The following is a 15,580-nucleotide window of genomic DNA, read 5'->3' as shown; positions in this document are numbered from 1 at the left end:
TGACAATGCCCTCTCTTTCACCTTCTGATGTCCAGGAAACTGCTGTTGGACTGGGCATGTTCTCCCTGATCATCCTGGGACCATCGGGGTGGATCCTGGCCCACTTGGAGGACTACAAGAAGAAAGAGTAGCATGGACATTTTAACAGTTTATTTGGCATGTTCAATTTCTGTGTCCAGTGACAACTTGGGACCATCACCTTTATTCTAACTGCAGAGACTCTTATGGAACAAGATTTACCGTTTAACTCTTCTACCTCTCTGACAGTTCCACTCCACATCCTAAACAAAGAGCAACTAACCCCAAGATTGTCTCTGATGCATTGAGTTCATGGATATCTGTTGGCATTCCTCATAAGAAGTATGTTACAGAATTAAATTATAAATGACAGTTACTGTTTCTGTGTATTTGTTCTCTTTTTAAAAGGTTTTACTTTAAGTTTTTAAAAAATGGAGAATGTATAAAAAAGACTAGTGTATATTTTTGTGAGTGGGATGTTTCCCACCTACTCTGGGGGTAAAAAGAAATCCTGTCATGAAATCTAAAAAAAAAGTATGAAGAGTGCTTTAGTTTTACTACACCTTAAACATGGGCAAAGAGAGGTTTGTGAAAGAACTTTTACCTAACTTTAATTTATCCCAAATACTTGGATAAAAACTCCTTACACTGATAAATTCTACCATGTTGTATAATACTTCATAATTAGAGGTTTTATTAGAGCGAATCTTTTAAGTTTTAGTGGCTTCTAAAGAGAAGAAGTCAACAGATGTTTTCCTCAGATTATTTGAATTGCAGAACTGATCAGTGGTTAGTCCAAGTTTCACTTTAGCACGAACATGTTTAACCTGGAAAACATGTTTGCAGTGATGGGCACACAGACCATAATCAATAATCGATTGAATTAATATGCGACACGAATGCTCCAACAAACGTGGATGTTGAACCAAGAAGATACCTACTGCTCGGTCTGTTGCTTTTCGTCAGACTCTGGGACCACAGCAGTGTTTTTTGTAGCAGTTTTCCTTGTTGCCGGGTTTCAAAAAAATGGCAGTTTTAATTTTCGTGAACAAGGCGCTCTCATGACTCATCGAGTGACGCTACTGACCAGGCAATCGGTGGCATGCGGTGTGACGAACTCACATTTTAGTACCTGCTCGGATATCTTGGAACCCTGGCCCAGCAGGTACTAAAGAAGTACTTGGTACTATGACCTAATGAAAAATTGTCCCAGTCCAGGCCTGGCTAAAGATGCGGGACAAGTTCATCCTACTAAAACCGATAAGGCCATGTACTGTAAAGTCTTGGATAAAAACCTTCCCTCAGTCAGAAGACTGAAGATGGATCTTCCAGCATGACAATGAATCAAATTATAGTGCCAAGGCAAGAAAGGAGAAGCATTTTAAGGTAATGGAGCGGTCGAGCCAGTCTCTTAGTCTCTTACTGTATAATCTGCAGATTCTGACAGAAATCTGCAACTATCCTTTGAAGCACTGCTCCTCTAAAACAGCAATAAGGATAATTATTAGGCCATATGTAAATAATAAAATAACTTTACAACTTAAAGCAAAATTGGGAAACGTAAAGTCCGAAACAAGTCTTTATATTAAGGGCCATCAGTCAAACAATACTGTTGGTCTGGGTCTAAACAGAGTGCGTTGTGTGTGACGTCTTCTTTTGTGCATGCGGGCCAATCTGAGGGTTCACACTAGAGTGCGTTTGCTTTCACATTTTATTTGTAGTGTGAACAAGCAGACAAAAAAATCGGATTTGATCAAAAAATTGGAATTGAGCATTAAGACCTGCAGTGTGAACGTAGCCTTAGAGGGGACATGAAACCCTACACACACAAAGGCTAATATACGCCACTGAGCCCTGCTAGATATGACACTGTCTGTGAAGCTTAGATTTTAAAAACATGTTCAGCGCCATCTTCTGTCAGTACAAAACGTGACATCATGTGGTTTGTTGGTTGTGGCTAATAGACTTAGTTTATGTTAGCTAACTAGTGAAAGGATCGATAACTAACAAGACTAAAATCAGTTTAAGGGGATCACATTTGAGGTGCACCTGGCTGCAACGGTGAGTTTTATGTTAAGAAATCAAGGATATACTGCCCACTGTCACTGTCTGTTTAAATGGTACATATAGCACTTTTGTATTCTCCCAGAGCACTAAAAGTACTTTATACAACATGCCACAGTCACTTTCTTCACAAGTGCTTACTATCTAAAATTCACACTCTGATGGATGCATCGGAGAGCAACTTGGGGTTAGTATCTTGCACACAGACTGGGGGAGCCAGGGATCAAACCGCCAACCTTCCGATCAGTAGATGACCAGCTTGACCTCCTGAGTGGCGGTTAGTTGTTTGGCTAGTTGCAGTCAAACAGGAAAATCTAGCTGTTCGCTGTAATTTTGGGGTTTGTAAAGCACTTTATAAATGAGGATTGTGTGGAAGAGAGCCTTTATACGTGTAGTGTTTCATGTCCTCTTTAACCTTAAAAAAAAGCTGTGGAGGAGGAGGAGGAGTGGGCCAAAATGCCTCCTGAGATCTGTGCTAACCTGGTGATCAACAACAAGATCACAAAGATCTTACCACTGTTCTCGCTAACAACCTGTCTGCACCAAGTACTTAGTTGTGTTTTGTGATTAAAACACTTAATTCACTCAATGGCATATGAATCAATTTATAACTTCTATGTAACCTGTTTGTGTGTGTGTGTGATTTTTAGTTGATATAATTTCTCTCTCCATTAAAATGAAACTCCCATCAAAATGCGAGATTCTTCATTGATTAGTGTGTGCTCTGTATGCACTCACATCAGAGAGGGTATTTGATGCATCATTTAACTCTTCAGCACAAAGTGGATTAATTATGTTCTGCGTACTAACAGACATTGCTAGATAAGCCAAAAGCATAAAAAATAATAGCAAAATGCAACACACCTTTGTGTGTGTGTGTGAGTGTGTCCAAACCTTTGACCGTACTGTGTGTGGTTGTGGACAGATGGCTGCAAAATCTCCATGTAAACAAATTTTTAGTGTATCCCATTTCTGTAAATCTAAATTTGGTCTCATGTTTTGTGTAATCCAGTGTGCTCAGCCATTCACTCTGCTTGATGTCAGCGCTGGATGCTACCATTTGAATGTAAAATCAATTAGTGGAGCCACATGTTGAGTTTTTTCTTCTTCTCATTGTTTCTGTTGAGTGTAGTAGTTTACACATTCAGAGTCTCTTAGGTTTGATGCTAGGAGAGGAAACAAACCCTCTGGGTTGGGGGGGGTAAGTCCAAGCATCTGGTCTAAAAATCTGCCAAATCAAACATGCAGAGTTACCCATTATGGCCAATGTGAAAGTAGCTCTTATTCTTTCTATGGAGAATCATTTCTTAGCTTTATTGTAATTAATAAAGATATAGTAGAAGAATTCTTGCAAACAAACTTTGTCTTACTGGAAAGTCTAACGAGTACTTCCAGGTGATGTTGAGGAATTACCTCGAGCTAACATAATGGTCACACAACGCTGAACAAAATCCAACCACCTGGGGACAGCATAAATGTGGAGGGTTGCATCAGAACAGTTATTCAGGGTAACATTTTTGCCAGATGAAAAATTCTGATCATCAAGAATGTGCATGCCACCAGTCCATGTCAACAGCACTGGTGACATGGACTGTCACCAGTGCTGTTGACCAGCAGGGTAGAAGATCCACTGAGGCAATGCCTGAGAAGTCAAAGGAGGAAGATGATGCTGAGAAAAGACTGCCAACATTATTCAGTGTAAGAAGAATGTTCAATTTTGTAATAATACTACTAATGTTTTGATATAACATGTTTTGGACCACGCGGACTTCCATATGTTCCACACGTATCAGCTGACGGGCAGATGATCACGTGACGATCATCTGATTCCTGATCAGACAAACGACAGATTTTTCAGGTAACGTGTGTTATCGCTCTGATGTTAGACTCATGTAACTACGGATTTGTAATTCCCGATCATGTGCGGAACATTTCCGAGACTGTGCAGTATTACGTGTAAACGCCACTACACGTGAAATATTCCGCTCCGGTCGACTTGCTTCACTTGTTAGCATTAGCAACTACTTCCGATCATTTACTAAAGTATAGTTTTGGACACTAATGACTGTTTATACTTGGCCCTTTCTGCATAGGAAGACGGACAGATTATTAAGATACAAATATTTATCGGAGGAGGCATTTGACATAAGCTGCGCACACTTATTTGTTAGTTTTTACTTTTCCAACCTGTATTTCTCTCACACACACTCAGTGAGACCTTACTACTATGAGGCTGGTCATTCTCGACGACTATGATCTGGCCAGTGAGTGGGCAGCAAAATACATCCGCAACAGAATAGTCCAGTTTAAGCCTTCTGCTGACAGATTCTTTACTCTGGGCTTGCCAACAGGTGAGTCGCTTTCACCAAAACAACAATACTCATGTTGAGAAAAATGAGTCCTGAAATATAAAGTCTGTGTTTCCCCACTAAGCAGGATTTGTCTCATTTCTCACAGGTAGCACTCCTTATGGCTGTTACCAGAAGTTAATTGAATACTACAGACATGGTGATATTTCATTCAAATATGTGAAAACCTTTAACATGGATGAGTATGTCGGTGAGTTAAAGGATAACTGACTCAGCTTTTTCCTCAGTATTAGTTGTGCAACTCTATGTGGGCTTTTTGGAGAAAATGATTTTGAGGTGGGGCCGTTTACTGGGAGACAAAATCAGAATTTCAGCAGTGTAAAGTAGCGGCTTGGCAGCTGGCTCAAGTCTGGTGACCGTGTGAACTGTGATTAATGAGCTGCATTAAAGTCAATATGTCATAGTTGACAACAGAAACAAAAATGTCACAACCAGTTTTAAAACAGACCCACAAACGTTTCTCATCTTATCAATAGTGTTACAGCCTCACAGGCTCAAATCAGAACTACTTGATTCTCTGGTTTAACCCTCAAATGCTTACCTAAAAGCAGATAATGCATAAGCTTAAAGGAAATGGCATCAAAAGAGTTTGTTGCTCTATAAAAAGCTCCCCATAAAGGTAGGATATCATATTTTTCATCACTGATTCGAGGAAATAGAACAACTGTGGGTTTCTCTTCAGCTCTGTAGCCAGACTGATAACGAGTTGGTGCTCTGTTGAGCCAAACATTCCTTTAACCTTAACTAGAAATGACCTTCTTGAAATTCCTCAGAAATAAAATTGTAACCATTTGGGGAAAAAAATATTCATAATTGATACTTACCTATTGATATTTATTTAGACTGTTTCTCTCTGATAACATCCTCCACTGTGTCTGTTAGACCCCGTTCCTACAAGACTGCTTAATGGCGCTTACATGTGCAGCACCTATGCCGGGGCCTCGTCTCGGTAGGACGTGCCCGGCCAGAACACCTTATCCAGGAGGCGCCAGCCTTAGCCGTCTCCTTTCGATGTCGTGTAGCGGCTCTACTCTGAACCCCTCCTGAATGACTGAACTTACCCTGTCGCTAAGGGGGAGCCCATCCACCTTTCGGAGAAAGCTAATTTCCTCTGCTTGTATCTGCGATTTCATTCTAATAGTGTTAACAAAAAGATGAGGCACAGATGAACAGATTTATGCAGCCGTCTCTTACCAGGTGGCAGAAGACACAATAATTTAGTGGCACTGGGCATCAATTAAAATTTTAGCAAATTCCCCATATTAGCTTCTCTTAATTGGATCCCTGTTAAATCCAGAATTTAATTTAAAATCCTTCTCCTTACATACAAAGTCCCATTTTTATCTTAAGGACCTCATAGTACCGCATCACCCCAACAGAGCACTTTGCTCTCAGACTGCTTAAATAACCTCATGATCAGGTTATGTGTTCAGCTTAGGTGTCAGTGGTGACTTAGCCAAGTAAAAAGAGACAATTTCATGACACAGAAACATGCGACTTCAAGCTCAGAACTGCTCACTAAACCATTTATTTCTCATTGTAGTCCACCCCTCGGCTTAACAGGACTAAAATACTCAGTAGCTTTGGGCTAGCAGTAACAGAATGTACTAACATTAGTAAGTTGTATGAAGAGATTTTCATCAAATCTAAAGAGTGATACGCTACACGATTAGTTACTTTGAGCTATTTATTTCTTTTTCATTGTGCTTTTCTTACTAATTTCACTCTTAGTAAACACGTTTTTGCTGTTCAGGTCTACCTCGTGCTCATCCGGAGAGTTACCACTCCTACATGTGGAACAATTTCTTCAAGCACATTGACATTGATCCAGCTAATGCTCACATTCTTGATGGAAATGCACAGAACTTGGAGGAAGAGTGTCAGGCTTATGAGCAGAAGATCGCTGAAGCTGGAGGAATCGAGTTGTTTGTTGGAGGTCAGACGCTTGGCTTTTAATATAGACTGCACCGCAGTGCTGCGTGGTATGCAAACTATTTGTGAAAGTGTTGTGACTGCAGATTGTGGCTGTTTCACTACATTATTATTATTATTGTTGTTTCTATCTCTGCACAAGTGGAGTGGAATTTTTCTGTTGGGATATTATTAATATAAATAATACACTAATCGTATACAAAGAAATAAAAGAGCTTTGGCATGACTTAATCTTTGATTAGAAAGAAAACCTGTTAGCTTAGAGTAAACTGTATCTTTGCCACATCTCGTTCCCTGTTACTGTGCAAAGTTGCCTGAAGTCAAGGCAGTTGTTCTTTTCTGTGCTTGAGTCTATCACAGAGCTCCTCATTTGAATTATTTTGGCAAGTATGTTTTTTTTCTTCATCATCCATCAGGATTTACTCTTCTTGAATGTTTATGCTAATGTGCTCGATAGCATTACTTGTGTGCCCAGTAGCCATATAATTTAATATATGGCCACTGGGCACACGGGCTGTGGCAACCTCTTGTGAATAAGCGAGCAGCCAAAAATAGCTTTATTGTTACAAATGGTTTGGTTCACAAATTCTCTGTTCCATGTTGTTTGCTCTGTTGTTAAATTTGCATTATGTAAGTAAGTAAGGTTTATTTATTAAGTGCTGTATGGTTGAAGCAGTTCAATGATATGTGGAGTCATGTGACCGTGGAGGGCTCTGAAAGGATCACTAAAGTTCGCATGTGTCACATGGTGTCATACTGGACCTTTCAGAGGACCTGATGAGAAGCCTTGCAGCAGCATTGTGGACCATCTATAGGCAATCAAAAGATTATTTGCTCAGGCAGAGGAATAACCAATTGCAGTGATCAGGGCGAGATGAAAGCATGCGTAATGAATGCAGTTTTCAAGGATGGATCATTTGGCTATATTCTGGGGTTTAAAAGATATGTGACAATTGAATATCATCTGCATAACAATGGTATGAGATGTGTTCAAAGTTAGGATGTGCCCACACGGAAACATATATAACGTCTGTGTAGGTTCTCAGTTATCCAGGTCATGGCAGTCTAAGGAGCCTGGAAAGACAGCGACTTTAAGTTTCTTTCAAAATAAAAACTTAAGTCCAGCCAGTTTCTTTTCAAGATCCTTAGACAAGCATATATAATGCAAACAATGACCAGTGGAGAGTTGCAGGGAGGTAAATGGACTGATTCTTATATAGCGCTTGTCTACTGTCCCGGAGCTCAAAGCTCTTTATACAACATGCCACATTCACACACGCATTCACTCTCCGATGGATGAATCGGAAAGCAACTTGGGGTTAGTATCTTGCCCGAGGATACTTGGCATCAGACTGGAGGAGCCATGAATCAAATCCTCCGATCAGTAGATGACCTGCTCCTGAGCCAGAGCCACCCTTAGGAACCAAGGCTCAGGGAGCCCCAGACCCAGGCTTATCCACACACACACAGAAACTGCACAAAGACACATCCTTCCATAGGCCGGTGAACTGGACTGTCACCGGCCTCAGGCTCTTCACCTTTTCAAAGACAAAGCAGTCATTTAGATAAAATATTAGATATTGTTTACCTGTAAATGCACAAAGAGAATTTAGAAATGTAATTATTGTCAAGAGTGAAAAAGCACTGATAGTGTAATCTACAGCTGTGGCCAAACGTTTAGAGAATGAGAAGTGTTGTTTGTTTACAAAGTTTGCTGTTTCACTGATAGTTGTATATCATATTATATCACTTCAAACAGAGGTGATCCAGTAATGCTGCACTAATGAATTAGACTAACTATTCACTTTAGCTAAAGTTATTAAGTTAGCTAAAGAGTTGGGATGCTGTGTAAGACATAAATAAAGCTCAAATACAAAGGTTTGGACAGCGTTTTGCATGTTTCCCTACTGTAGAGGTCTCTGCAAGCATACAGGGCTCTGACAGGGTACAAGATGACAACTTTGGAATTCTACTAGAAACAGTCGATCATATTTGTTTGTCAAAGCTAAATCCAGGGCAAACTAGGCTAAATTAGCGTTTTTAGCTAACAGCTACAATAAGCATAAAAGTTACTGTACGGCTATCAATTGTTAACATGACGCTTGTTCTTATACATGTAATACATTTATTACCAACCTGAGAGTTTATCCGCTGGTCATTCGACATGACGAATGACTTCTGAAGTCTTAATTCAGCTCAAGACGCTGTAGAGTCCCGTCAGTAACACTTTCGGTCCGCTAGTAAAACGTAGTTCTATTAATCTGCGCTCGTTTACTCTTGAACCGGAACCGGATGTAAGTTCCAAAAAACTGAATTTTGGAACTGAAATTGAATGGTGAGAGTGAAACTGAAATTATTCGAGAGCTGAATTTGTAAAGGATAAAATGCAGTTTCAAAGCAAATGAATTCATTTTCAATATATAAAATTCAATTTCAATTTAGTGATGATCATTTTCAAACCATAAATTCAATTTCAAATTAGACTAATTCAAATTCAGTTTTCAAAAGCATTTATTCAAGTTACAATTCAGATTCAGTCTGAGCAATTCAAATTCAAATTTAACTTATTCAAATTCAGTTTCTGATGGCACAGATTTCTGCCCATATCCACCCACCCTCTACAGGGAGTGCAGAATTATTAGGCAAATGAGTATTTTGTCCACATCATCCTCTTCATGCATGTTGTCTTACTCCAAGCTCTATAGGCTCGAAAGCCTACTACCAATTAAGCATATTAGGTGATGTGCATCTCTGTAATGAGAAGGGGTGTGGTCTAATGACATCAACACCCTATATCAGGTGTGCATAATTATTAGGCAACTTCCTTTCCTTTGGCAAAATGGGTCAAAAGAAGGACTTGACAGGCTCAGAAAAGTCAAAAATAGTGAGATATTTTGCAGAGGGATGCAGCAGTCTTAAAATTGCAAAGCTTCTGAAGCGTGATCATCGAACAATCAAGCGTTTCATTCAAAATAGTCAACAGGGTCGCAAGAAGCGTGTGGAAAACCAAGGTGCAAAATAACTGCCCATGAACTGAGAAAAGTCAAGCGTGCAGCTGCCAAGATGCCACTTGCCACCAGTTTGGCCATATTTCAGAGCTGCAACATCACTGGAGTGCCCAAAAGCACAAGGTGTGCAATACTCAGAGACATGGCCAAGGTAAGAAAGGCTGAAAGACGACCACCACTGAACAAGACACACAAGCTGAAACGTCAAGACTGGGCCAAGAAATATCTCAAGACTGATTTTTCTAAGGTTTTATGGACTGATGAAATGAGAGTGAGTCTTGATGGGCCAGATGGATGGGCCCGTGGCTGGATTGGTAAAGGGCAGAGAGCTCCAGTCCGACTCAGATGCCAGCAAGGTGGAGGTGGAGTACTGGTTTGGGCTGGTATCATCAAAGATGAGCTTGTGGGGCCTTTTCGGGTTGAGGATGGAGTCAAGCTCAACTCCCAGTCCTACTGCCAGTTTCTGGAAGACACCTTCTTCAAGCAGTGGTACAGGAAGAAGTCTGCATCCTTCAAGAAAACATGATTTTCATGCAGGACAATGCTCCATCACACGCGTCCAAGTACTCCACAGCGTGGCTGGCAAGAAAGGGTATAAAAGAAGAAAAACTAATGACATGGCCTCCTTGTTCACCTGATCTGAACCCCATTGAGAACCCGTGGTCCATCATCAAATGTGAGATTTACAAGGAGGAAAACAGTACACCTCTCTGAACAGTGTCTGGGAGGCTGTGGTTGCTGCTGCACGCAATGTTGATGGTGAACAGATCAAAACACTGACAGAATCCATTGATGGCAGGCTTTTGAGTGTCCTTGCAAAGAAAGGTGGCTATATTGGTCGCTGATTTGTTTTTGTTTGGTTTTTGAATGTCAGAAATGTATATTTGTGAATGTGGAGATGTTATATTGGTTTCACTGGTAAAATAAATAATTGAAATGGGTATATATTTGTTTTTGTTAAGTTGCCTAATAATTATGCACAGTAATAGTCACCTGCACACACAGATATCCCCTAAAATAGCTAAAACTAAAAACAAACTAAAACTACTTCCAAAAACATTCAGCTTTGATATTAATGAGTTTTTTGGGTTCATTGAGAACATGGTTGTTGTTCAATAATAAAATTATTCCTCAAAAATACAACTTGCCAATAATTCTGCACTCCCTGTAAAGTGTGGACAGACGGGTGCCCCACCCAGATGCAGCAGCGCCCCCTGCACAGCCATCCCGGCCCCAGACAGGGTTTAGACCCACCTGCTCTCCTCCCTGCTTGTCCGTTTTAAAAGTGGCCTGGTGGGTGCATGTGTTGGTGTGCCTGAGTGTATGAGGTGTACAAAGAGAGTGTGATTGAGGGGACAGATGCAACGCAAGCATGAGCATTCGATGCGCCCCTTAAAGCCCTCGGGATCTGAGAAACACGTAAATGCACTGTACTTTTTTTAAAAGAGGGTCAATAACAGTCTGATTAAACTGCGTAGGGACACAGGCAGGCGTCAAAGAATGAGTAATTCTCTATAAACTCAGGGTCAGATGGCGTAAGAGCTTTTTGAACAGTAAGGTTGGCTGATTGTGGCAAATAAAACTTTTGAATTCCGTCAGCCGCTTTAGATGAAATTAGAAAAATATGTAGCCCTCGCATCTTTGACTGTATTGTTAAAGGAATGAAGTATTTAGAAAACTATGTGTAAAATTTCACCCTTGCAGCACCTACTACTGTGTCATAGGGATCAATTCATTCTTCGAATGATTGTAAACCTTTTCATTTTAAGCTCTTTACCACATGCTGCTGAATTTTGTTCTGTAGGTATTGGTCCTGATGGTCACATAGCATTCAACGAGCCTGGCTCCAGCCTGGTTTCCAGAACGAGAGTGAAAACCCTTGCAAAGGACACCATTGTGGCAAATGCTCGTTTCTTTGGCAATGACCTCTCCAAGGTTCCCACAATGGCTCTAACTGTTGGTGTAGGAACTGTCATGGATGCCAAGGAGGTCAGATTAAAAGGCACTTATTTTAGTCATTTGTTGTCCTGTTTACACACTTTACATGGAAAATATTTGCACAAATTTTACCTCTTGTGTGTGTAAAGGCCTTAAGAAAAGCCAACACTGAGAATTTTGACAGCGATGTCTTTAACGGCTGATGTTTATTGAGACTGTTTCTCTTCTGTAAGGGCTACTCTGTCTCACATTAAGTTGTAGAACATTTTCTACTCGGCCGTCTCCAGTTTGTACAAAAATGTTATCATGCAAAGTTTGAACATAAATAATGAGTGCTGAGAAATTTTAGCTTCATATATCAAATACTTGTCAAGATATACTTTTTGAAAAATGCTCCTCTGACCTCATTTCCAACCCTTTTTAACTGCAAAAGTTTGAACATTAATATCTCCAAACTTCCAACAAACCACTACAAACTGACTTTTTCACTAGTCTCTCTCACCATTAAAGACGAATCAGGATCTAATTTGGGATAGGTGCATTAAAAACAGTCTCTATTGTATTTCATTTATATATGAAAAAAGTCCAGCACTCCTATCACATACTTGATCACACACTAATAAAAAAACTTCAAGTTGCAAAAGACAATCTCTGAATAATCTATAGTTGACTTTTATAATGCTGCACAATAAAATGTGTCGACTCATTTTTAACATGGAAACAAAAATTAAGAAAAAGCTATTTTCATTAAACTGTAATCCTGAATTGAGCAAATACAAAAAGTTGTATCACAAAAACAATAGTCTAATCAAAACAGCAAAACATCTGGAGTTTCTACGTGGAACTGTAATTATAACTTAGAGAATGGTTTTGTTACATATATCATTGTATGCTTTAGAACATTTTCTGTTCTTCACATGCAGAAGTTTGTTTCACAGGGTTCTGAGACCAGTCTCTTTACATTCACATTATACTTCCCTTAGACCAGGGTTTGGCAACCGTCAACATCAGAACAGCCTTTTAGCTCCTCCTACCAAACAGGAGAAGAGCCCCACGGGCCTCGCGAGCCACAGGTCGCTGATCTCTGCCTTAGACAATATTACCAGAACACGGGGCATACATTTTCATTTCTATGTACATGATACCCAGTTATATTTATGTACATGAACTAGTTAAATTATAGGTATGTTTTAAAGACATAAAAGATGACCTGTCATTTTCCTCTTTTAAATGAAAAAAAGCTGAGGTTATTGTGCCTTGGCCTCTAGTAAAGCTGTGAGGAATCATTTTGGACCAGGATAAGTCGTACAACACACACATTAAACAAATATGTAGGACTGCTTTCTTTCGTTTGGATACTTCCAATTTTAGCAATACTGCACAGTTTCAGTAGTGTTGCTGAAAAGCTTATTCACATATTTATTTACTTGTAATTCATAATCCGACTGTTCTAAAACCTCCATGAAAACCCTCAGTCGATCCAAAATGCAGTAGCAAGAGTATTATTAGGGAGTCAAACAAGATCACATTTCCCATATTATGTTCATTGGCTTCCTGTTAAATCCAGAATTGAATTTAAAACCCTTCTTCTGACATAGAATGTCTTGCAGTCAGGCCTTATCTTAAAGAAGCTATATTACCACCCCATCCTGTTTGCTCTCCTATGAGCAAACACTGTTTGCTTTCTGATCATTGGACTTTTCTATCTAATATTTAGTTTCTGTAGCTTACAATATAAAGTGCCTTGAATAACCATGGTTGTGGCTGCTGCCAAATATAGTCATTTCAGTACAATAAAGCTTTAACACACTTTTCCTCTGCTCAGGTGATGATTCTTATCACAGGAGCACACAAAGCTTTTGCTCTCTACAAAGCCATAGAGGAGGGAGTTAACCACATGTGGACAGTATCAGCGTTCCAGCAGCACCCACGTACCATTTTTGTCTGTGATGAGGATGCCACCTTGGAGCTCAGAGTCAAAACTGTCAAATACTTCAAAGGTACCAGTCACTCCTTTTGTTTTACTGTTTTAATACCTGGTTATTTTTAACTAAAAAGCTACAATGCAGGGAACCCATTAGAAAAATGCTAAGTGACTTAAATGTGTACGTAAGTACAGGTATGTGAGCCAAAAAGACTGAAATGTCATACTTAAAGCGATCAAACAATTTAGCTTTAGCTAATAAATGATAAATGGGCTGGTTCCTATGTTTCTCTACCTGACTGCTTTTTACAACTTTCCTCATGCAACATATTTAAATATGCTGAAAAATGCAAAAGCTTGTAGAATAAAATCAACAATGTGTGGAAAACCTTAACTAGTACAATTTTTTTAACACACTTGTGTTTAAATTTACAGTTACACAAATAGACTGAGAGCTGGAAACTGCAAAATATATTTACTTATATATACTTGGTGTTAGATTAGCATTAGCTTGGATATTTGACAGGCATTCAGTCCACATCCCAGCAGTTTGTTTTACTCTTTTCACTTTTGTTGTAGGTTTAATGCATGTCCATAATAAACTGGTGGACCCAGTGCTCAGCATAAAAGACCAGTAAAGGAGCCAGTGACTAAGGAAGACAACTGAAGGTTGTGACCAATGATTTCAGGATTCAACATAACTGTTCCACGTCTGAAGAGCTGGTGTTTGAGTCCTTAACTGTGCATGTTGTTTATTCAGAAACTTACTTTGAATGTTATTCTTTTTAGACTGTTACTGATTATTAGTGAAAGGTCACTGTTCATTTATGTTGCGATGTAGTTATAACATGAGTTTACCTATCTGAGGCGTTTTGTTTAATATTTAACTAATTAAAACTAGTTCATGTTTAACTAGTTTTTTCAGGATTACTTTTTTCCACAAAGTAATGACCATAAACAAAACGCCCAAATTTGTTTGGTGGTTGAAGTGAACCTAGACTCTTTGTCCATATTCATTCCCAAAGTAGAAGGCAACAATGTGCGGACAATAGTTCAACAAAAGTAGCAAATGTGATGTGTATGTTGGTCAAATCTTGTCAACCAAATAAACACTGTACAAGCAGATATATTTTAGGGTCCTCGTAAATTAAAGAGAGCCTGTTACTGTCCAACAATAATTACCAGTCGGTGGATTTGAGTGTCTCACATGTGGAGACCATGAGTGGTTTTGAGCTGATGTTCCCAGTGTTAGAAGACTCTGAGATATGGTTTAATGCTCCTGTTCGAAAACCTTCTGTTGGGATGATTTTTTTTCACACTGCCAAAAAACAAAAATTAGTGTCAAAGTGAAAAACTCCACCCAGTTTTCTTTTACAAGGGGTTCATAACATGTGTGTCCCAGACACGTAAGGTGTTGGTTTCATACACTTACTGGACGAGTGTGTATTGCTATTGTAATTAATTAATGCTGTTACACCCGAGTGTACTGAAATGCAGTGTGACTGCAGCATAAATTTAATTTGTCTTAACTTTACTTGAAACACATTCTTGTATATGTGCATCACAATAACTGCTGCTTGACTTTTTGCTCCATGGATCCTTCTCACTTTGATGTGGCCTTCGAAGGAAAGGGCCAGTTTTGTAGCTGGCCTATTCCCTTATGGCAACTTACTGAATATGGATATTTATGGGTCTAATCTGACTATGCCTCATAGCAGGATTTCACCCAAAGCCTTGGGTCGGGCTCATACGTCAGTTTTGATTTGGTGGGGATAATTAACAAGTGACAAAATGTATTTTTATCACAGTCCTGATCATTTGACCATATATTGATACATACAAAACTACACATTTAAACCTGAACACGGATATCGCCATATGGGAAGACAGAATCACACTATAATGTCAGCATATATGTCATGATCTTGGTCTAAGTGGTCTTGTGTACCCCTACCAGAAGATGTTCACAGTGATTCTACAGTTGATGTTTACCAGCAGAATAGTGTAATGTAACAAGATGATCAGTTGAACTGAATCTGTGTTTTTTAAGTAAATTTGAAGACTATTTTTAAAAAAATTTTATTACACCAAGGGATTTATCACTGATATTGGTTCTGTCTGTTGGACTTTGGGAAACACATAAATAAAATGAAACGATATGATATGATACACTGCTGCTCTGTCCCTTATAGCCAGTGGTGTCAACCAATGGGAGAGGAATTTATTGCCTTTGGGAGAGCACTGAAAGAAGAGGAGCCCAGACTTATATCTGTAGCTGCCTTTGTTGATTTACATAATTTGTTTAAAGAGCAAACCAGCAAATGACC

The 15,580-nt window shown here is 39.3% G+C and overlaps 2 protein-coding genes across 2 annotated transcripts in view; both read left to right on the top strand.

Annotated features, from left to right (window-relative positions):
- LOC116335552 (cytochrome c oxidase subunit 8A, mitochondrial) overlaps positions 1–390 on the top strand; it is a 7,132-nt gene extending 6,742 nt beyond the window's left edge. The window contains exon 2 of the mRNA XM_031759281.2: positions 36–390. Coding sequence (XP_031615141.1) covers positions 36–131 — 96 coding nt within the window. The 3' untranslated portion in view covers positions 132–390. The remainder of the gene's footprint in view (positions 1–35) is intronic.
- A 3,450-nt stretch (positions 391–3,840) lies between these two features.
- On the top strand, positions 3,841–14,782 carry LOC116335550 (glucosamine-6-phosphate isomerase 2). Its single transcript, XM_031759278.2, has 7 exons — positions 3,841–3,940; positions 4,295–4,433; positions 4,540–4,641; positions 6,205–6,387; positions 11,196–11,380; positions 13,155–13,329; positions 13,833–14,782. Exons 2-7 carry the CDS (start codon positions 4,310–4,312, stop codon positions 13,889–13,891), a joined length of 828 nt encoding a protein of 275 aa, XP_031615138.1. The 5' UTR covers positions 3,841–3,940; positions 4,295–4,309; the 3' UTR covers positions 13,892–14,782.
- The last annotated feature ends 798 nt before the right edge of the window (positions 14,783–15,580 follow it).

This window comes from Oreochromis aureus, linkage group 19, assembly GCF_013358895.1.
Source record: "Oreochromis aureus strain Israel breed Guangdong linkage group 19, ZZ_aureus, whole genome shotgun sequence".
Classification (NCBI taxonomy): Eukaryota; Metazoa; Chordata; class Actinopteri; order Cichliformes; family Cichlidae; genus Oreochromis; species Oreochromis aureus.
The sequence above is the reverse complement of the archived record's forward strand: the minus strand, read 5'-3'. Positions and strand labels throughout refer to the sequence as shown.